Source organism: Phyllopteryx taeniolatus, chromosome 10 (assembly GCF_024500385.1).
Source record: "Phyllopteryx taeniolatus isolate TA_2022b chromosome 10, UOR_Ptae_1.2, whole genome shotgun sequence".
NCBI classification, from domain to species: Eukaryota; Metazoa; Chordata; class Actinopteri; order Syngnathiformes; family Syngnathidae; genus Phyllopteryx; species Phyllopteryx taeniolatus.
In genome coordinates this window covers 18,293,287-18,313,617 of record NC_084511.1, presented here as the reverse complement: position 1 = coordinate 18,313,617, position 20,331 = coordinate 18,293,287, and the positions used below count along the sequence as shown (strand labels likewise).

Below are 20,331 nucleotides of genomic sequence, written 5' to 3'. Positions count from 1 at the left end.
TCTTTTGGAGCAATGGCTTCCTCCTAGCAGAGTGGCCTTTCAGCCTTTGTCGGTACAGTACTTGTTACACTGTTGATAATGACATATCACACCAGCTTTGGCCAGCATCCTCACAAGGTCTTTTGCTTTTGTTCTTGGGTTTACATGCACATTTCGGACCAAAGCATGTTCATCTCTGGGACACAGAACCAGTCTCTTTCTTGAGCAGTATGATGGGTGAACAGTCCCATGGTGTTATACTTGCATATAATTGTTTGAACTGATGAACGCAGCACCTTCAGGCATTTGGAAATTGCACCCAAGGATGAATCAGACTTGTGCAAGTCCACAATTCTGTTCCTGAATCCTGTTCTGCCGATTTATTTTGACTTCCATGATGTTACACAAAGAAGCAGTGTGTTTCAGGTGTGCCTTCAAATACAACCACAGGCTGTCTGTAATTAACTCAAATGTTGTCAATAAACCTATCAGAAGGTTCCAAAGACATGACATCATTATCTGGGTTTTTGCAAATGATTTAAAGTCATAGTAATTTTACTTTATGTAACCTTCTGACTTTGAAGAAAAACTGTCCAAAAAATATTCTGGCATTTAGTAAATAGAAAAAATATGTTTGTATGCACGTATGTATGCATGCATGCATGCATGCAGTGTATATAGGCTATGTATGTATGTATGTATGTATGTCACCATGCGTGCATCTATGTATGCATGTGCTGTATATGTGTGTATGTGTGTGTGTGTGTGTATGTATGTATGTAGATGTTGAACCTCATTATCATTGTGTTTTTTCTTGAGCACAACTATCTTTACCATTAGTGGTCACTACCCAGCCAGGAAATCCTTTAATCTACTACCCAACGTGATCAGAACATGACATATGGTGTTTGTCTGTGGCCCAGTGAACTCTGTCATTCAGGCCATCACTCAGCAGGGGGGGGCTAACTAGGGTCTCACTCTCTGATGTCTTCAACTTTATCTGAACTCTGCTGTATGGCCATAAAGAGTAAATGACTTAGTGCTACTCAAGAGCAGATCAGCATACCTACAGGTCAGGGTGTTAATAAAAGGACCAGAGTGTCACACCAAAGCTGACAAAGGACAAGTGCATGTGAGGAGATACTGTGTCTTGGAAATGTAGCCAAGTGGAGATGTTCTCTGTACCTGTATAACCCAGTAGGTCTGCTCCCCTTTCATCTGCAACTTGCTGATCCGCTGTACTGAGGCCTCAAACAAAGGTAAGCGTGTTTCTTTGTATTCCTTCAAGATTTCAACTTTGAAAATGTACATGTATAATAATCAGGATGAAAGTAATGAGCAGCACAGGCAGATCTATTATTCAGCTGCTCCACTGTGCCAAGAGCCTGGCATACAGCCAGCAGGGATAGAGGAGTGGCGGGCCAGATAGAGCTCATTGCCAATGTCGTAATGCGTGGCGCTGGTGCATTGTTAAAGATTACTGTTAAAATGATTTATTTTGAAGCCAATAATCAGCACTACATTATAAGACCTCCACAAAGGCTCTGTTAAATGACTGCTAAATATGTTTTCACCTTGAAACAGAAGCTGAACTTCAAACCTGGAATAGTCATCCCAAATGTGATTTAATTTATAACACTAATATCAATTCTTCACCAATGGAAAGATTAACAAAACACTACATTAGGGGTTGACCTTGAAGAAAGACTGACCGAATCTACAATTATCATATTGGAACACAGGAGTTTATTATAGGTGCTGCAAGTATTGAGTTAAGCTCACTGGGAAAAGATAAAGCGCTATTTATCAAGAGTACATTTACTGATTTTTACAATAGACCATGATCAATTACAGTTAATGTCAATCAGACATGTTGGGAAGTACATTAATATTTGCTTACCTACTACTAAATTATTACGTATTTCTTTTCATTTTTATTTAATGTACCAATTATCTCAAAATTTTCAGTCTGATATCGTAAGGATTCCTGTAAACCAGATTTTATTGTTTGTCGGCGTGGATTGCAAGAATGACTTATTTAAAGGCAAGTTTAGAGGGAAACACTGAGAGTGAAAGTGATATATGCCGTAAATAATAATCAGTTAATGTAAAACAAGGCGGCACGGTGGACGACTGGTTAGAGCGTCAGCCTCACAGTTCTGAGGACCCGGGTTCAATCCCCGGCCCCGGCTGTGTGGAGTTTGCATGTTCTCCCCGTGCCTGCGTGGGTTTTCTCCGGGCACTCCGGTTTCCTCCCACATCCCAAAAAAAACATGCAGACTCTAAATTGCCCGTAGGCATGACTGTGAGTGCGAATGGTTGTTCGTTCCTATGTGCCCTGCGATTGGCTGGCAACCAGTTCAGGGTGTACCCCGCCTCCTGCCCGATGACAGCTGGGATAGGCTCCAGCACGCCCGCGACCCTAGTGAGGAGAAGCGGCTCAGAAAATGGATGGATGGATGGATGTAAAACAACACAACAAAAGCAAGATCAAGGACAGTGGTCCAAATGGTTTGTGGTGGATTCTACTCTCCATTGTCTCCTGTCTCCTTCCCTTTTTCCATGTATATAGTTCACTATGTTTAGTTAGACTCTGATAAGAACTACTAATCCTGAACCGGTTGACCCATCTGCAAGGTTCATACCAGGGTAGGAGATATGTTAAGCATCTTGTACATGCTCAGTGACCAAAAACATTGTCAGAATGAGCCTGAGAGGAGGTCGTAGCCTATTGGAACTTATGCTTTATGCGGAACTGGTCTTATTTTATCAACAGAACTGTTAGGAGACTGACACAGCATTGTGGATCAAAATTTGGGTCTCTGGCTATTAGACAGACCGTTTTGATCACCAAGGTAACCCGGTCATCTAGATACAAACACAAGTAAATTTTCTGGATCATGTTTTGACATTAACATTAAGATGAGAAGGTCAAAGAAAAGCCACACCTTGAGGATTAGAACACATTTTAGTTGGAATTTTTACTTTTAAAAAATAAGGCTTTTTACTGGACTGTTAAGGTTAGAGCAGACTTTTTCTTTATTAATTAAATCATTTGCTCCCTCAGTGTGTCAGTAGTAAAGAAAATAAAAAATCCTGTACTTGCCATTCTCCTATGACCATGGCGGCTGGTGTCCAGATTGAAGACATGATTGTTGAAGGGAAAATCGTTGCCACCAGTTTTTCTGCAGTCTGGCTCGAATTATCCCCATGTATCCATTTCAATGTTTTCTTCAGCTGGAAATGAAGTCTTAGAAAAGTTGGAGGAAATTCTGCCAATGACTCAAATAAATACTTGTCAGATATTTAAACACTGTGGGTGAAAATGATGGCAGAGAGGGGGTTTTATTTTATTTTTTCCAAATATTGATGATTGAAGAAAAAATGTGCTGCAGAAAAAGTGCCTTTTTTCATCCAGGGCAAAATGGCAGGTGCTTCAGCACCACCTCGTGGCTATGTGTGCATATGCCAGGGTGTAATCAATATTATTAATCTAAAGTAGCAGAGGATGTGAGGCATAAAACATCCATCCATCCATTTTCTGAGCCGGTTTTCCTCACTAGGGTCGCGGGCGTGCTTGGAGCCTATCCCAGCTATCATCGGGCAGGAGGCGGGGTACACCCTGAACTGGTTGCCAGCCAATCGCAGGGCACATACAAACCATTCGCACTCACATTCACACCTACGGGCAATTTAGAGTCTCCAATGCATGCATGTTTTTGGGATGTGGGAGGAAACCGTAGTGCCCGGAGAAAACACATGCAGGCACGGGGAGAACATGCAAACTCCACACAGGCGGGGCTGGGGATTGAACACCGGTCCTCAGAACTGTGAGGCTGACGCTCTAACCAGTTGTCCACCGTGCCGCCGGCATAAAACAATGCTTTTCAAAGTGCTGACCATGACCAATGTTCAGATTCGTTGTACTCCAATATATCTGGGTCAGATGTTATTAAATGTGAACCTTGTATCTTGTGGGTAATTTTCACACGAGTTTGTATTAAATTTTGTGCATTGAGAATGTTATGAGAACTGCAGATTAAATGTATTTTAATAGCTGAAAAGTCAAGTGGAAACACAAGGGTTATCTAATAAAAAAATATATATAATTGTGTAAAATTCATCAAAAGTAGTGCTTTCTTTGTCAGGTCTCCATTCTATGGCCAAGACATCATGGGTGTTGTCCATTCTGTTTCTGCTGGTGTTTCGGACTCCATGGATCACCTGCGTACCTACCCAGCACCTCTGTGGCTCCCACTTGGTGGATGCACTGTATTTCGTATGTGGAGAGAGGGGCTTTTTCCACAGTACGAAACGACTTCACAAGAGGGATCTGGAAAACTTGCTCAGTAAGGCCATGCAAAATCATCCTTTTGTGCAATTCTAGCCAATCAGAGTGGATTTTTCCCTTTGATATTTGGTGGTTAGAGATGAACGAAGAATCCTCTTGGAGGGTTTGTGTCTCCAGTCTAAAGACCATCCACAGATTGTCCTTGTTAGGGTCGCAGGTGAACTGCAGCTATTCACAATTGACTAAGTGAGAGGAGGGGTACACTCTCCACTCATTGCTAGCCAATCTCAGTCAGTTCGATTATTTCTGCTCAGTCTATTGCTACACAAAATGACTGGATTCTTCATAAACTCACTCTCAGACAAACCGGAGGAAAAAAAAAAAAACATTGCGAGTAATACAGGTTACACACCCAGTTGTGTGTAATGCTAAGGTTGTCCCTGCAGTTGGGCAAAGATCCATTGACAATGATTCTCCTTATCTGCAAGGAAAAGAAAAAACAACTACCCCCCCCCCCAAAAAAAAAAAACACTGTGGTACTTAGTAGAAGCCTGATACAAAGGCAGAGCAACACAGCGCAGTAGGGCCTCTTGTTCACTGAAACTTTAACTTTTTGTTGACGAGCCAGATCCCATTGAAAAAAACTGACAGCATGTAGAAGTGACGCTGGCTACTGGAAATAGTTGGGGCTGGCTGAGATTTTTACAAAAAGGTCTGTAGTCGATCGTTAGCATATTGTCAATTTAGGACAGGTCACCTAACAAAGGGACAACAGGCTGAGTTAAATGCCCCCCCCCCCCTTTTAATCATTATTAGTGTGCAAAGCCTCCTTGTCTCGTCTCAATTCAATGCAGTGGCCAGTGAAAATCGTCATTACCTTAGTCACAAAACAAGCAGTGTTCAGCCCTCAAACAATACTGTTTTGAAGTTTAGATATGACAGCTTTGATTGAACCAACTGGCGCTCCACCATAACCCCCCTCCCCTGAAGGAGGACCTAACAAGACTAAATGGATTGAAGCTATCAGATTACCTAGCCATTAAGGCTCCATTAAAGTGTGATGAGTCTAGATGCTCGAATAAGAACTTTGAGGTTCACACAGCAGGCAGACTCAACCCGGCTTTGGAAACTTTGTTCATCTCTAAGGGTTCCTGTCTAAAAGGGCCAGACAAGAACAGCAGCTGTGGAGGAGGTTTTCTGGAGGCGATGATTCCAAGGTGAAGAGAGGCATCGTGGAGCAGTGCTGTCATAAGCCATGCAGCATTTACCACCTGGAAGGCTACTGCGACTGACTCGCTAACTATACATCCAGATCCACCTGTGAAAAAAGGTCTTGAAGTGTATGTTTGGTGATGTACTGGCTGTGTTTGAACAACAGGGAATAAAGCTTCATGGCCCATAACCAAAGGCTCCTCTCAAAAAATGTGACTCGGTTAGGATATTATGTTGCTGAAACATAGGTTTCGATCGTCATTTCCATCTATAACTGCAATCCTACAGTGCTCTCTGCTGGCTAGCAACAGTAACGGCCAGTGGGATTTAAAAATTAATTCAGCCACACCTCTAAATATTTGTTTACTTCATTCATTTTTATTTGCTTTATTTACAAGATATAAATATTTCCCCAAAATACACCAGACTAAACTAGCTCTGCCTACCGACACTGACAGTAAAACAGGCTTCTTTTTTTTTCTTTCTTTTTTTTAAATGGCTTAGACAAAAGTAGAGGAACAACTTGTAATACATTTCTTATACCCACTTTCTAAAAATGTCTTTTGTAAGAAATCTAAGACTAATCTGAATTTTCTTGTCCCAAAGGCAATAAAAACATACAAATGCTAAAAATTATTATGAGACTTGTCAATTATTGGAAAAATAAAGATTTACAAAAAAAATGACTCTTTTTCACAATAATCGACACCCAAGAAGCTCAGCCATTGCTGTTCTCTACTAGTAGGATGTCTTCACTGTGTGATTGTCTACAAAAGAAAGATTCCAACAAAATCAATCATTTATCCGTTTCCACATTTTATCATTGAATCTTTGTGAAAACCGAAGACAAGCCATTGGCTGCTCACCTTCTTTCAAAGGTGTTGCAGTCTCATTCTGCCTGTTCTCCTTATTGTGTTGGAACGCTTTACTGGGATCAAACCTGCGCTGAGAATCACCGGGGAGCTTTGACTTGAGGTAATTCAGATCACTCTTCTGACGGCTCAACTGGGACCGAAGCTTCAGTACCTCCTACAAAAACACAGACACACGCAGAGAAAACTCAAAGGATTGGACATAGAGTACAAGCCATTGTACAAACATCAAATTCTCAAGGTTTCCAATGTGTTCAAAAGATAATTTCCAGTACACTTACATTCATTGAGCATTAAGTACGTTAACATGTATACCATTAGGGACATGCATTTGCTAGTTCCTTGCTCAACTATGGTGCAAATTATTAATTATAGATTTTTTCTAAACTTTTTTTAACCTGATAGGTGAATCTCTCAATATTCTGTTTTGATGCCACTGCTGTATTGACATTTATGGTATCCTGGGGGAGTTGTGCTCAACTTCCTATAGCTGATGATCATGTTCAACTAGTCGAGACTGAATCAGCAGTACCTTTGGTAGCAGCCAAGTTGTGCGATAAATGCCTCAACTGCTTTAGCACATAATTAATGACCATCGAATCAATTACGCAGCCTAGATGCCTCAAATACACATAATCATTAATACATTTGTCTGATTGCATAATAATCTATAACCTTGATATTTTTATTATCTTATGAAAAGTGTTTTATAGTATTGCCACATTGCTAGAGGAATAGCAAAATCTAAATTTACAAATTCAAGAGCTACAATTTGCTCCGAGAACTGACCACCTCTTCCGTATTTGAAACCTACTACCGGACATCTCACTAGCTGTTCCGCATTGGAAAAGCTTTTCGCAGGTGACTGTTCTACTGTAGGTCCCTTGCGTGGTTTTCTAGCTATTGGCTTTCTAATTAAGTTAGCAGTTTGCCTCCTCCATCCATCCAGTTACACTGTTATAGCATGCGTTCATACCAATGACATCATGGGCATGCAATCCACTAAACCACATTATGAACTACAATCCTGAGCCTCCACTGTGGAAAGCCTGGGAAGCAAATATGTACTATTTGCTTCCCTTTTAGTTATAACAAAAAGCTAAGAAACCGTTACTCTTCTCTTTAACCTGCACAACTGGATGGAGAATTTTACTACAGCCACAGAAAATGGTCTTATTAGTAATTTTGACTCCAACAACAGACAAAAATGGAACAAAGAAGTTATGCCCCATACGTATAAAACTCTTTGCGCTCACTCTTCACACCAAAAGAACCTCACCATCATTAATATTGTCTCTGCAGGTTTGTCCATACAATCAGATAAATTTGGTTTCATTAAAGTAATTTGACAGACCACATTGGAGAAGAGTGTTGTTCACAAGTCTGCCAAATTTGAATGAATGCAAAAAAATAAATTGCTTAGTATACAAAATAAGGCTCCAAAATCATGCAAAATAAAGCCCGCCCTCCAGCTGCAGGAATGTGCCTCGCGGAACCTTCAGCTGTCAATTAAGTACATCTGTGGCTCTGTGTGGCCCACACAGTCACGAGCTGACTGTTGCTGTGTCTAGTAAGCAGTTAACTTCCCCTGAGGCTTCGCTGTTATGCGGACGCACACACAATACAAAAACCAAGTGAGGGGGAGACTTATTGCCCTACTCGCGAGCTTGCTGGCTCATTAGCCTGTGAGCTAGCGCACAAAATAAACTTCTTTCCCTGGAGTGTCTCCATTGTGAGGACCCGCATCTGTAGCAAGCTGGACAGGTATGCGTGGAAGTGGCAGTGCATGGAATAAGGATTCTTTAATGCTTGCTTCAGTTATTTTGTCAAAATTTCATTATGACTAGTAGCACTGTCTGACATCTATATCATCACTTAGTCCTGGCTAACGCCAAACGACTGTTCCCTTTTGAGGTGGTCAAAGCCATTCAGTCCTGCTTGACACAACTCAGGCAGCGTACTAAAATCAAGTCTTTTGCCTTGCCTCAAAACGGTCAGCCTTACTTTTATTTCATTTTGGTTAGATTACGGCATTGCACCAACATGCACAGTACATTTAAAATGCTGCCGCTAAACTTCAACCCTCTACTAACGACATGTTCACACCACCTCTTTCTGCCCTTCCCTGGCTACCTGACAGAATTAGAACTGATGTGAATATACTTCTGATCGTTTTTAAAGCACTAAACAGTCACGCTCCTGTTTATGTCTCAGAGCTGCTAATGCAGTATGAGCCTGACATCTGCCGAAATTGTTGGGTAGGTCTTTTACTTGCAGTGCCTAAATTTGGAATGTTCGATAGAATTGTTCACGCTCTATGGTGGACCTCTGCCTGATAATCACAGACAGGCTGGATCATTATATTAGGTTAGATCTATGCCCCTTGTTAATTCATGAATTAATTGCGGCTAATCATGACTTTTTGTTAATTTTCATTGATCCCGCCCAAGCCATGATTCCCTCCAGACCTGTTTAATCAAGAAATCGCTTAAGAAAAGAATCTGTCCCTGACAAAAATCAAGTCGGACAGAAGATGTAAAGAAGCTACAACAAAATGACATGATCCAAAGAAATTCCAGAACAGTCGAGAAGTAATTGACATGTATTAGTCTGGAAGAGGTAACAAAAGGCATTTCTAAAGCTTCCAGCGAACCACAGGTTTCCTTAATAAATGAAATTATTTAAAAGCAGCATTTTAAGGCCACTTGGGTTATTTTTATCTATTCACATTTGTTTGATGATCTTAAACAAAGTGGAGAAACTATGCAATAATAAGAATTTGAGAAGGGGGGCAATACTTGTTTTCCTTGATTAGAAAACACATTAAGCTCCCAACACTCCAAGTGATGTGTTGGAAGGCTGCTGCCCAGTTATATTACCTGTTTCAAGTCAAAATTCTCATCTTTCAGCTTCATTACATGTTTAATCTTCTGCTTCTGGTTCTGGTGACCCAGCAGATGAGCGTAAGCATCTGACAGCTTGGTTAGCTCCTCCTGGTTTGCTCCATTTTCATTGATGAGTGCATTTCGCTCAGCAGCAAAGTAATTCAACTGCTCCTGGAGGTGCCACAAAATAAGAATATTAAAAGCGGTATGATGAAATAAAGTCTCATAATTTGGGCAAGTTTTAGCATCTTTTATAGCTACTAATTCTCCACTGTGTGGTTATCCAGAAATGTACTCAAGAACTCAATGCAACCAGCCACCTACACTTCACAACACTAAATATTTTTTTCATATTAATAAATGTGTAGGCATTAAAGCTCAAGACCCCTTCTTACCAGCTACAATACGTTGGTTGTATATCTACACAGAAAGGCTTGTTTGGTTTAACTGGTTTGGAAAAGACTAACCTCAAAGGGTTTGACCTTAGCAAACAGCTCCTCATACTTTGTCCTCCAGTGTTCTGTTTCGGCGCTTGAGGAGCTACGAAAGAAAGGATTTTTTTTTTTGCAATGTGTAAGTAAATTCATGCATTCATTAAAATAAAAGTTGCTTACCTCTTCTCCTGTGCTTCCATTATTTGGTTCTGGAGTTTCTGCCCCTGCTCGTCCATCTCCCACTGCAGTGTGACCTTCTCCTGAGTCAGCGCCTTGACCTGGTGCTGTAGAGCGTGTCGCTCATGTTGTTGTTGTTCCATTTTGTACAGCAGACCCTCTACCTTCTCCTCTGTGAGGGCTGTGTGTGTCTGAAGGTTTATACACTCTAGCTGAACTTCATCCAAGCGAGCTTGAAGCCCCGTCTTCTCTCTATCTGCCACCTCCACTCGATGCTGAAGTCCCTGCTCTGATTGGTCTGGCAGTTCAACTTGAGACACGAGTCGACTTCTTTCCTCACGCAAGCTATTAAGCTCAGTCTGTAGTCTGAGAACCTCTGACCTGAGCTGTTGGTGGTCTTTCGTTTCAGCCTCCAGTGCTGCCCTTTCTGCCTCAAGCGCTGCTTGATATTTAATTTTCTCCCCTTTTTCGTGTAGCATTTGTTCCATTATGTTCACCTTTTCCTGGCAGACTTCCTCCAGCTGTTTCTGAGCCATTTGTTCCTGATGGTGAAGCTCAGCAACTTCCTGCCCTTTCTGCTCTTCTACTTTGCTCAGTGCATCTTCCTTGTCTTTTGTCTGGCGCAGTCGCTCCTGCTCTAACTGACAGATTCTCACAGCATGGCTGGCCTCCAAAGCCTGTATCTCCTGAACTTTTTGAGCAAGGCGAGCCTGCACCTCCTGCAAAACTCTAAATCAAGATAAGAGATTAAACTTTTTTTTTTTTTTTTTTTTTAAACACACCAAAAAGGAAACTAGAATTTTTTTTTAAAAGACTAATACTAGTAAGGAGCAAACCCTGCATTCTCCCGTCTCATTCGGTACTCCTCATCTTTTTGTTGAATCACTTCGTCCATCTCCTCCTCCAGCTGCTGGGTCATTCCGTTCATCTCCTCTTCCAGTTTTTTCCTGCTCTTATCGGCTTCCCTCAGAGCCTGTTTGGTGCTTCACCAGATGACAGAATCGAAAACTCTCAGAGAACTGCAATGTAACGCATAACAACACATTTGACAACCCTTCCAGGTCGATAGACTTCGCTCCCATTTTGTTCAGTGAGCTTGCGTGCGCTTCCTGGCATTCTCGCCTGGCCGTAGAATGCTCCGCTTTCAACATAAACACGTCGCTGCTCTGACTAAAAAGAACAAGCTTTGATAAGTTGAAGACACAGTAAACTGACCCAAAAAATGTATTGTAAATTTGAAACACAAATCTGTACCTATATAAGGTTGCAAAATCATAAAAAAATAGAGGCCACCCTCCAGCTGCAGGACTCTGTGGGTGTGTTTGTAGAGTGCGCTCCGTGGAACCTGCAGCTGTCAATCACATACATGCCTGTGCCTCTTTACGGCTCACACAGCCAGTGTGTGTGGCTCACAAAACCACAAAGGAGTGTCGCAGTGTCAATTAACTTTCCCTGATGTGTCGCTGTTATGTGGACGCACACACGAAACAAAAAGTGAGGTGGCGACTTCTTGGACAAGCCGACGCCATACGGGCGTGCTTGCAGGCTAGTTCGCTTGCTAGCCAGTTAGCTTGGGAGCTAGTCCACATAATAAACAGTTATCTTTCCCTGAAGTGCCTCCATTGTGAGGGCCCACGTGGGGCGCGGCAGTGACCAGTTTGAGCACCCCAACGCCGGTGAAGCGGACTGCAAGCGGCTACCAACTAGCCACTGGCGAGCTGGCAGCGAGGCGGCATACCCGTCCGGATCACCGCTGTCTCGCTACGCACAACACATGGGGGGCACATGGCAGCGACTCTGTGGCCCAAATAACACAAAACACATTACCCTTCAGGGAAGATGCGTTTTTTCGAGTTGTAGGCATCGCTTGATGGCTAACTGCATACTGTAGTGGTAGAAATGTCCCAAGTTATTACCAATAAGAAAGTGGCCATTGCACAAAATAGCCACTGGATAGAATAAGGGCACTCGATACTTATATAGTTGGGGAGGGACGACTTTCGCCTGAGGCCTGCTTGCGTCACCTGGCCTCGTTTTAGCCGCGCCCCAAAAATCCGGTCAATTTAGAAAGTGAAAAAGAGTAATGCAATATCGCAGGAATTCAGAACTAAATTGTTCTCAGTCTTTGCACATTTTCATCATGTATCTTCCATCCATCCATCCATTTTCTGAGCCGCTTCTCCTCACTAGGATCGCGGGCGTGCTGGAGCCTATCCCAGCTGTCATCGGGCAGGAGGTGGTGTACACCCTGAACTGGTTGCCAGCCAATCGCAGGGCACATACAAACAAACAACCATTCGCACTCACAGTCATGCCTACGGGCAATTTAGAGTCTCCAATTAATGCATGTTTTTGGGATGTGGGAGGAAACCAGAGTGCCTGGAGAAAACCCACGCAGGCACGGGGAGAACATGCAAACTCCACACAGGCAGGGCCATGTATCTTCAAACATGTAATGTATTTAGAAAGAAAAAGAAAAAAAATACTTTACTGGGTCTTTAAGTCTCATTGTTCACTCATCAATACACCGACCATTCTGTTATGAGCCTTTTTGCATTTGTTACACTGAATAATTTAATGTTTTGGGGGAAATTATTATTTTTTTAAATTATTATTTAGAAAATGCAATGAGCTTGTGTATTCATTTTTATTTAAAAAAATCAAATAAAAAAACACTTGTGAACTTACAAAACTTAAAAAAAACAAAACAAAACAAAAAAAACAGTCTTTTAGTGTACTATAGGCTTCTAATATTCGGGGTTTACAATTCTGAACTAGTTAATATTTCAGTGCCCTGTTAACAATAAACAATTAATTTAAGTACAAACCAACTAAAAGATTCGTTCGATGTTAATGAACAGGTGATGTTTAAATGTTCCAGTAACTAAGAATAGGTACTGATACTTTGATATACAATAGTAATTCCATCATTGATGAAAATACACATTCTGTTCCTGATTAGTTTTGTGCAGGGTGTCTACAGCTACATGGTGTCAACAATATTTCGTGAGCATTTGTCTTCATTAAGGAGATAAGGGGAGAGAAAGGATGGGCCAGCCTGTGGGACACTAATAATGTTATTTATCCTGCGTAACATATGTGCTGCTTAGCTGGAAGCTGCGGTGTCGGTGCTGGCAAATGTCAAATATCCTGCATTCCTGGAATTCAAACCCATGTTGAGTTGAAAAATGTAGTTTACTAAAATTATGCATTAGAAATGAGAGGGAGACAAAGGGCACGCTGCATGTGAAGCAGGTGATTTTGACTTTAATCACAAAAAAGTGAGTACGCCCTCACATTTTATACACATAGTACATCTTTTCATGGGACATGAATGAAGAAATGATACTTTTATACAATGTAAAGTTGTCAGTGTAGAGCTTGTATAACAGTGTAAATGCACTGTCCCCTTAAAATAACTCCGCACACAACCACTCATGTCTCAAATGCTAGCAAAAAAGTGAATAAACCTCCAAATGAAAATGTCAGAATTGGGCCCACTTCACCATTCTCCCTCCCTGCACCAGTGTCATGTGACTTGTTAGTGTTATAGGTTCTCATGCTTCCGTCAGACTGCCCCAGGGCAGCTACGGCTACACAACTTAATAACTAACTTACCACCACCAGTTGTGACTGTGGAGTGAATAAATGTGTGCAATTGTAAAGTATCTTTGAGTGGCTATAAAAGCGCTATAAAAGCATTATCAGGTCTGAAAGGGGAGCAGGTATGTTGAACCTAGTGTTATCATTTTGACACTGTCTCATACTTGCAAAATGTGAGGAGTGCGCTAATGTTTGTGACTATACTGCAAAAAGAAAAAATAAGGATGAGATAAAATATTTTGGGAAAGTGATTTGACTAAACGAAAATCATACAATTCATTTTTAGGGTAGTACTAGTGTACATTGACTTACGGGTTTATTTTGGTTTGTGACTGAGCTCGTAACTCAAAATATTGGATGCCAGGCAAATTTTGAGACATTTGGTGCCATCATCCAGTGGTGGCATATTTGAAGTTGGCCTCTACTTCAAATTTTGCCCCAAGCGGGGATGGGGTGGGAGTTGCGGGGGGGGGAATCAACCCAATGACGGCTTATAACTGGAACACTGGTAAGTTGGTGCACTGACTCATAAGTCAAGGTACGCCTGTAGTTCCATTGACTGTGAGTTTAGAGTTTAGGTAACTCACCGGTCAAAAAGTTCCCTCGTTTCACTCAGTTGTCTCTCCAACGCATTAATTTTCTCTTGACTCTGCTCCCTCGCTTCACCTCGTCTTTGCTCCTGTTCCTCCATGAGAGCCAGCTCTCCCAGCACCTCCTCCATCTCCTCATACAGTTTACTTTGGCACTCCTCTGACTCCTGCCTCTCTTGTTCCAGCAGCACAGTCAAAGAGTTTACCAGAGCCTGTGGAGTTAAAATAGGCAAAGAACGATGAGCTTCAGAAAAGACATTCGACACATCACTAATACATCGGAGTGATTTAAAAAGGGATAGGAAATGCCATGCAGGAAAGAAAGTTTAAAAAAAACTAAAAAAAAAGAATAACCCTTTCTTTCTCCAGTTCCTCAATGAAAGAAGCATGCTCATGCTGGAGCTGAATCTGTGTCTCTCTCTCATCTCTGTTAGTGTCCTTCAGCAGTTTGAGCTCTGTGGTTAACTCCTCCACTTTTCTGAAGCCATCCTCTTGAATTTTGTCTAAAAACAAACAAAATAGAAAATTTCAAAATTCTATTTTATTGTTCTTGTTTTTTCTGATATTGGTTGGGGAGCATACTTTTCTCTTCTGCCGAAAAAAGACACATTTGTTCAAGATGTGCCTTTCTTTCATCCATCTTTCTCTCCGTAGTCTGTAGCGCCTCCCGTAGAAGAGCCAGCTCAGCCTCCTGCTGACCAACTTTTCCTCGAGAGTCCTGGACTTCTCCGTTGATGAACTTAACTTGTGTCTCCAAGACACTCACTGATTTTTGGGATGCCTCAAGCTCCAACTCTTGGCTCTTCAACTTCCTCTTCGCTTCTGATAAAGCCTCCTGTGAGGCCTGCATCTCATGCTGATATTTCAGCACTTCCTCCTCTTTTTGCCTCAGAGCAACTTCAGTGCTTTCAAGCTTGCTGTTGCTCTGCTCTAGTTCCTGCGCTAGGTGTCTGCAGAACACCCAACAGATAAAGCAGCTTTGATCTTTTCCTTTGACACCCTATCAGGGAACTAGTACAATTTTACTTACTTCAGGTTCTGCAGCTTGGAGTTAGAGACAATGTCCTGTTGTGTTGTCTCTTGAAGCTTTAAGCGGAGATCCTACAAAAACAAATCTGTTAAATAATGCCTAGAATGGATCAACGTACAAATTTTCAGTTTTATGCTGACCTGAATCTGATCATTGGATGTATCCAGATATCCCTGTACAACCTTGATCTCCGCTTTTAGCTCCAGTATCTCAGCTGGAAAATAATACAATATTGCAAGGAAGGCAAAAGGGAAAGGTCTGTTCAATCAAATGTGATCCAATTGCTCGATCAAAAATGCTTTTACAATAAGGGAATGCTCAGTTGTTGTTTTTTAAAAGGCACTCATTTAACAATATACTGCATGCATGTACTGCATGAATAGATATAAATGTAATGCAAAGTAACCAAGGTGTTAAAAATACTTTTCAGTTATTACAGTGCAATTACATCTGAGTAAAAATAGTAGAGTGTTATTATCTTTGTTATAGTAAAATATTATCCGTCCATCCATCCATTTTCTGCGCCGCTTATCCTCACTAGTCACGGGAGTGCTGGAGCCTATCCCAGCTAAATTATAATTATACAAATTTGATACAGTACTCATCTCATTATGTTAAAGTCCCTGTAAAGCACAACAAATGTCTTCTGAATTTGACACACCACAGAGAAGAATTTGAATGATTACAAAAATCGCCAAGTATATAAAATGAGGCTTTAAAATAAAACAAATTAAAATCAGGATGAACATCTTTCCTCATGCAACTAAGCAATTGTTTAAAATTGTTTAAAATTTAAATCAACCAATCAGTCTATCTGTCTTCCTACCTACCTACTTATCTATGAACTTCTATCTGGAGCACGGCGCAACCCAAAACCCAAACCCAAAGAAACCAGTAACCACTAAACCCTATCAAGGGCTTGGGCAGCAAGAAAAAGAGAGCTTTTAGTTCTGCTGCGGGCGCCTCTTCGTCCCACCTGTACATCGAGTCTTCCTGCAATACCGTGAGCTTCCCCATGATATCGCAAAAATTATCGTAACGTGAGATTAATATGGTCATAAAACTGAACTGAGATTTAGATATTGTTACATTCCTTGTATATAGGCTTCAAAAGGTTATCTAGCGTAGAGCCTGCACTAGGGATCAACTCACCAATTAACCTGTCATTCTGTTGTTCCAACTCCTCATTTTGGGTATTCATCAGCTCCTCTGTAAAATACAAAAATAACACAAAAATGAACATACCTAACATTTGAGGAAAACGTGGTTATGTGATCTTGTTTTTGTTCGTCCATACCCAAGTCATTATTTCTGTCTGTTAAGGCTTTGACAGTATCCTTGCTAGCTCTGAGATCCATTTCTAACACCTTGAGGTGACCGTTGGTGCTGACCTCAAGAACACTTAGCTCCTGCACTCAGAAATAAAGAGCAGAGATCTGAAAATTTGGCTGAAAAATGAAACTATATTCATTAGCTACGAATATCTTATGAAACAGTCCTCAGCCACCGCGGTGCAGGCACAGCAATTACAGGACAGTTCTGTCAGTCATTGTGCATGCAAAAATTTACAGTTAATGCTTTGTCTTTTGTCTTCTTTTCTGACTCCCCTCTAGAAACTTTGTTCTGTTTGACTGATCGACTCTGATTCTCAATAAATATCCATTATAACACTAAGAAACCACAGTGGCATCTTAAAAACTCCACTGTGACACAGTAAAACTGTTCCGGCATAAAAGGGATACAGATCCTACATTCTGCATGACCTGACAGCCGAACGGGACAAAAAATACATTTCGCGCAGTTCCAACCCAAATCATCTTACAAACGACATCAAAGGCGATAAAAATACAATGTAAAAGTGATGGAAGGGGAACCTTTAAGGCAATAAAGAATGGTAATGAAAACTGTTGTAATGAGAGGAGTGGGTATACCAAATTCACACCTTATTTTTGCTGTCCAATTTGTTCCTGGCTTCCATTAACTCCATTGTAAGTGAATTGATCCTCTTTTTTGTTAGATCAGCTGAAACCTAGGAGAAAACGTACTCACTAACACTCTCACATATAAGCAGCACATATAAGCTCGAAAACCTATCCTAAATGATGTGACAATTTCGAGAATAGTTTTAAATTCACACCGCAATCTAGGCTGAACAAACCTTGTTTTTTAAGAACTCATTAACTTTATTTAGTTCAGCTTTCTGTCTTTCAAGGGTGGTGATGCTGGCAGTCAGGCCGGTCTTTTCCCTGACTGCTGCCAACAGCTTGGCCTCCACCTTTTTTAGGTCCTCCTCAAGGGAGAGCAACCGTCGATCCTGCTCCGCACGCTGCTGGACCAGTGAGCGGATCTGCAAGGATGAAATCAATATCGGATCTATTGATGAGATCAATATCACCTTAGACCACCTTTAAAGAGTTTTTGAAAATACATTTAATCTTGTCCTGAGTCTTCACATTAGTTGTTTTACTTATTTTCCCCTCTCTCATTGTCATGAAATTCCTATTCTATATCCTTGTGTTCTTTACATGTTGTTTTTGTTGACAGTATATTTTCTTTGATTTTCCGAAGGGAATGGAACCCTGTACAAGCCCTCTCAGCTTGATTCCCTCCTTGCACCGTTTTTAAATTGTGCTAAATAAACAAACCAAAACACCTAACTACACGTGAGAATAAAGCTCAGCTACTGAAAGTTGAAGAATAGCCTTCTTTTTCTATTATTGTTCATTACATTGCAGTAATTCTGACTCATGGTAGTTATTCATTGTCCAAATATTGTTTGAATAAAGTGCACCTCTTTCTCCAATAGTCGTCGTTGTTTCATTTCCAAGGCATTTTTTGTACTTGACCCCTCAACCTGTAAGATACATTTAAAATGATGAGATAATGATATGGACCAAAAATGTATCTATATTGTATACAGTACTTTATATAAATGTATATTCTACTGTAAACTGTAACTTACCAGTCCATCAAATGATATTGTTCTTCTGACTGGAGACATCAGTGTAATTCGTGAGGGTGATGATGGGGGCACTGAACACACACCGTTGATGAAAACAACTATGTTACACCATCATTTCATTAGTTCAGTGCAGGTTTGTGTCTATCAATGCAGTAAGATGTTACCAACCCGCTTTAGCATCTTTGAACCGATCCGATTTATCAAAGGATGCAGCTCCCTTCAGTTCTCCAGGTTTGATGTCGTAGATGCCTGGTGCAGGGGTGCAACCTTTTATGGATAAAGTAGATTTTCATAAACCAAAGCACTTAAGTGTTATTGTGCTTTTTGTAATTCCAGATTTGAAAGGAATGTTCTGTCACCCCATGAAATTTTAAATCTATGCACAAAATACAGAAATATGTACTTTCTATATAAACTAGAGTTGTCTTTAGACAACATGTACCGGTAACAGGAACCGTAGTAAAAGTGATTCAGAAATATTTGAAATAAATAATAGCTCTTGAGTACCTCCTAAAAAAATTCTCTTGCCTCTCGATTACCAACTTACTGGAGATCCATTTTCTATACCACTTATCCTCATTTGGGTCACAGGTGAGCTGGAGCCTAACCTGGCTGACTTCGGGCGAGAGGCAGGATAGAGCCTGGACTGTTAACCAGCTAATTGCTGGGCACAAAAAGCAACCATTCTAACTCACATTCACACATATGGGCAATGCAGAGTCCTTCATTAACCTAACATGCATGATTTTGTAATGTGGGAGGATGCCAGAGTACGCGGAGAAGACCCAAGCAAGCAAAGGAGAACATGCAAACTCCGCACAGGAAGGCGGCTGGAACCGGGTTCGAACAGACAACCTCTGAACTGTGAAGCGGATGTGCTAACATGCCGCCCGTCCTCCCTTTAACAAAATGTGTTTTAAATAAGCTTTTTTAATATGACGTACATACATTCATCTTCCTTGTATTTGTTCAAACATTTCGTTTTATAGCAGAAACACAGTATTTTAGATGGTTTTGAAACCAACGCAATCCAGTTGCTCATGTCAGAAAATGACATACAAATACAGAATACACATGAGTATTAATATCAGTGTTTTTAGTTTTTTTAATTACACAACAGCCAAGTTTGTTCTAGAATAGTCCCGTCTTCTGCTTCTTTTGGTTGGAACCCATAATTTTAGTGGTGTCAAGATTCCAAACAAGGTAATTAGAACTTTTTTATTTATTTTTTTAAATAGCATTTCTTATCCACTCATGTCCCATATCCGAAGGTTTTCCAACAAAGACATTTTCAGTCAGGGCTGGCACAGCAGCTGCATGAGGTCGAGACATCTCGACATTTTTCTCTTGAAAACATTTCCTTTGGTCTCATTATGTGCAATACAAATAATGAATATTTGGTAAATAAAATTCTCTTTCTCGCAAAAAAATGCAAAGTTTTAAAAGTGAAACCCACATTGCCCACTTTTTGCAATGATTTTGTTTCTTTCTCGAAAGCCCTGACTTATTGTATAACTGAAAAATATATGCTATGCGAACAGCTCTAACCAATTTTCTTTTACATTTTTTTAAATGTTCCCGACCCTACTTACATTTCATAGTGACAAAAGCCATAGTCTTTGTATTTTATGCAATTGCAATTAAAAAAAAATATGTTCTAGGATAGTTAGCATAACAGCTAACACAGGTAGCACGTAGTGCATCCATCCCTACTATTAATGATTTATATTGTTTAGTACTGTTTTTGAGTTAGGTCATTCCAATTTTGAAATGACCATACTGTTGTGTCAGCTAGTATAGTACCTGGTAAATCCGTATCGGGTGGTGGGAGCACAGACGTAGCTTTGACCGCATTTGAAACGCGCTTCTCGTTTTACTTACCAACAGCTTCGTTGAACCTTTTCAAAGGGGCTCTTGAGAAAGACATTTCGAATCCACAGTTAGATTTTTTTTCCGCCAGTGGTTTAGAAAATGCTGCAGCCTGTAGAGTAAATCACGACGCTAGTTACAGCCACAGACGTTTCAGCGCTGAAATTTCAAATTTACGTCATGTACGCATTTCCGGGTATGTGACCAATGACTGTCGAGTGTCTGTGGACGTCACGCAAACTACGTGTAGTGGTATTTTAAGTATTCAAAATGCATATTGTTCACCAAAATATAAAATGTGTACCTTGTGCGCAGCGGCAGCAACATCAACAACAAAAAAGACAACACATGGACCATTTATGGCACCACCGATCTCGTTATAATTCGTATTTGTCGTATACTGTAATTTTAACTAACAAATATACGG

At 40.8% G+C, this 20,331-nt stretch overlaps 2 protein-coding genes across 4 annotated transcripts; one reads left to right on the top strand and one right to left on the bottom strand.

Annotated features, from left to right (window-relative positions):
- Positions 1-975: 975 nt before the first annotated feature.
- Positions 976-5,834, top strand: LOC133485005 (insulin-like). 2 transcript variants are annotated; one of them, XM_061788292.1, is made up of 3 exons: positions 976-1,238; positions 4,113-4,328; positions 5,417-5,834. In XM_061788292.1, exons 2-3 carry the CDS (start codon positions 4,139-4,141, stop codon positions 5,560-5,562), a joined length of 336 nt encoding a protein of 111 aa, XP_061644276.1. In that variant the 5' UTR covers positions 976-1,238; positions 4,113-4,138; the 3' UTR covers positions 5,563-5,834. The 2 variants fall into 2 exon arrangements, with proteins under 2 accessions (XP_061644276.1, XP_061644275.1); XM_061788291.1 differs by having other exon boundaries at positions 989-1,238; positions 4,128-4,328.
- A 6-nt stretch (positions 5,835-5,840) lies between these two features.
- On the bottom strand, positions 5,841-20,122 carry hmmr (hyaluronan-mediated motility receptor (RHAMM)). Of its 2 annotated transcripts, XM_061788289.1 has the most exons (19): positions 19,917-20,122; positions 18,204-18,302; positions 18,036-18,106; positions 17,865-17,927; positions 17,232-17,420; positions 17,016-17,102; positions 16,371-16,482; positions 16,226-16,282; positions 15,214-15,287; positions 15,074-15,144; positions 14,626-14,993; positions 14,398-14,546; positions 14,041-14,255; positions 10,687-10,833; positions 9,854-10,579; positions 9,707-9,779; positions 9,234-9,410; positions 6,349-6,511; positions 5,841-6,249 (listed from the first exon to the last, which is right to left on the bottom strand). In XM_061788289.1, exons 1-19 carry the CDS (start codon positions 19,960-19,962, stop codon positions 6,221-6,223), a joined length of 2,916 nt encoding a protein of 971 aa, XP_061644273.1. In that variant the 5' UTR covers positions 19,963-20,122; the 3' UTR covers positions 5,841-6,220. The 2 variants fall into 2 exon arrangements, with proteins under 2 accessions (XP_061644273.1, XP_061644274.1); XM_061788290.1 differs by lacking the exon at positions 17,016-17,102.
- Between the last annotated feature and the right edge of the window lie 209 nt (positions 20,123-20,331).

What these genes read in the sequence shown, in the direction of transcription:
- LOC133485005 (XM_061788292.1), top strand. Translation starts at nt 4,139, where the DNA reads ATGGCCAAGACATCATGGGTGTTGTCCATTCTGTTTCTGCTGGTGTTT. An exon ending in GGATCTGGAAAACTTGCTCA is followed by an intron (nt 4,329 to 5,416) that starts GTAAGGCCATGC and finishes TTCATCTCTAAG; the next exon opens with GGTTCCTGTCTAAAAGGGCC.
- hmmr (XM_061788289.1), bottom strand. Translation starts at nt 19,962, where the DNA reads ATGTCTTTCTCAAGAGCCCCTTTGAAAAGGTTCAACGAAGCTGTTG. An exon ending in CAATATCATTTGATGGACTG is followed by an intron (nt 17,928 to 18,035) that starts GTAAGTTACAGT and finishes TGTATCTTACAG; the next exon opens with GTTGAGGGGTCAAGTACAAA. An exon ending in TTTTTCGGCAGAAGAGAAAA is followed by an intron (nt 14,547 to 14,625) that starts GTATGCTCCCCA and finishes GTTTGTTTTTAG; the next exon opens with ACAAAATTCAAGAGGATGGC.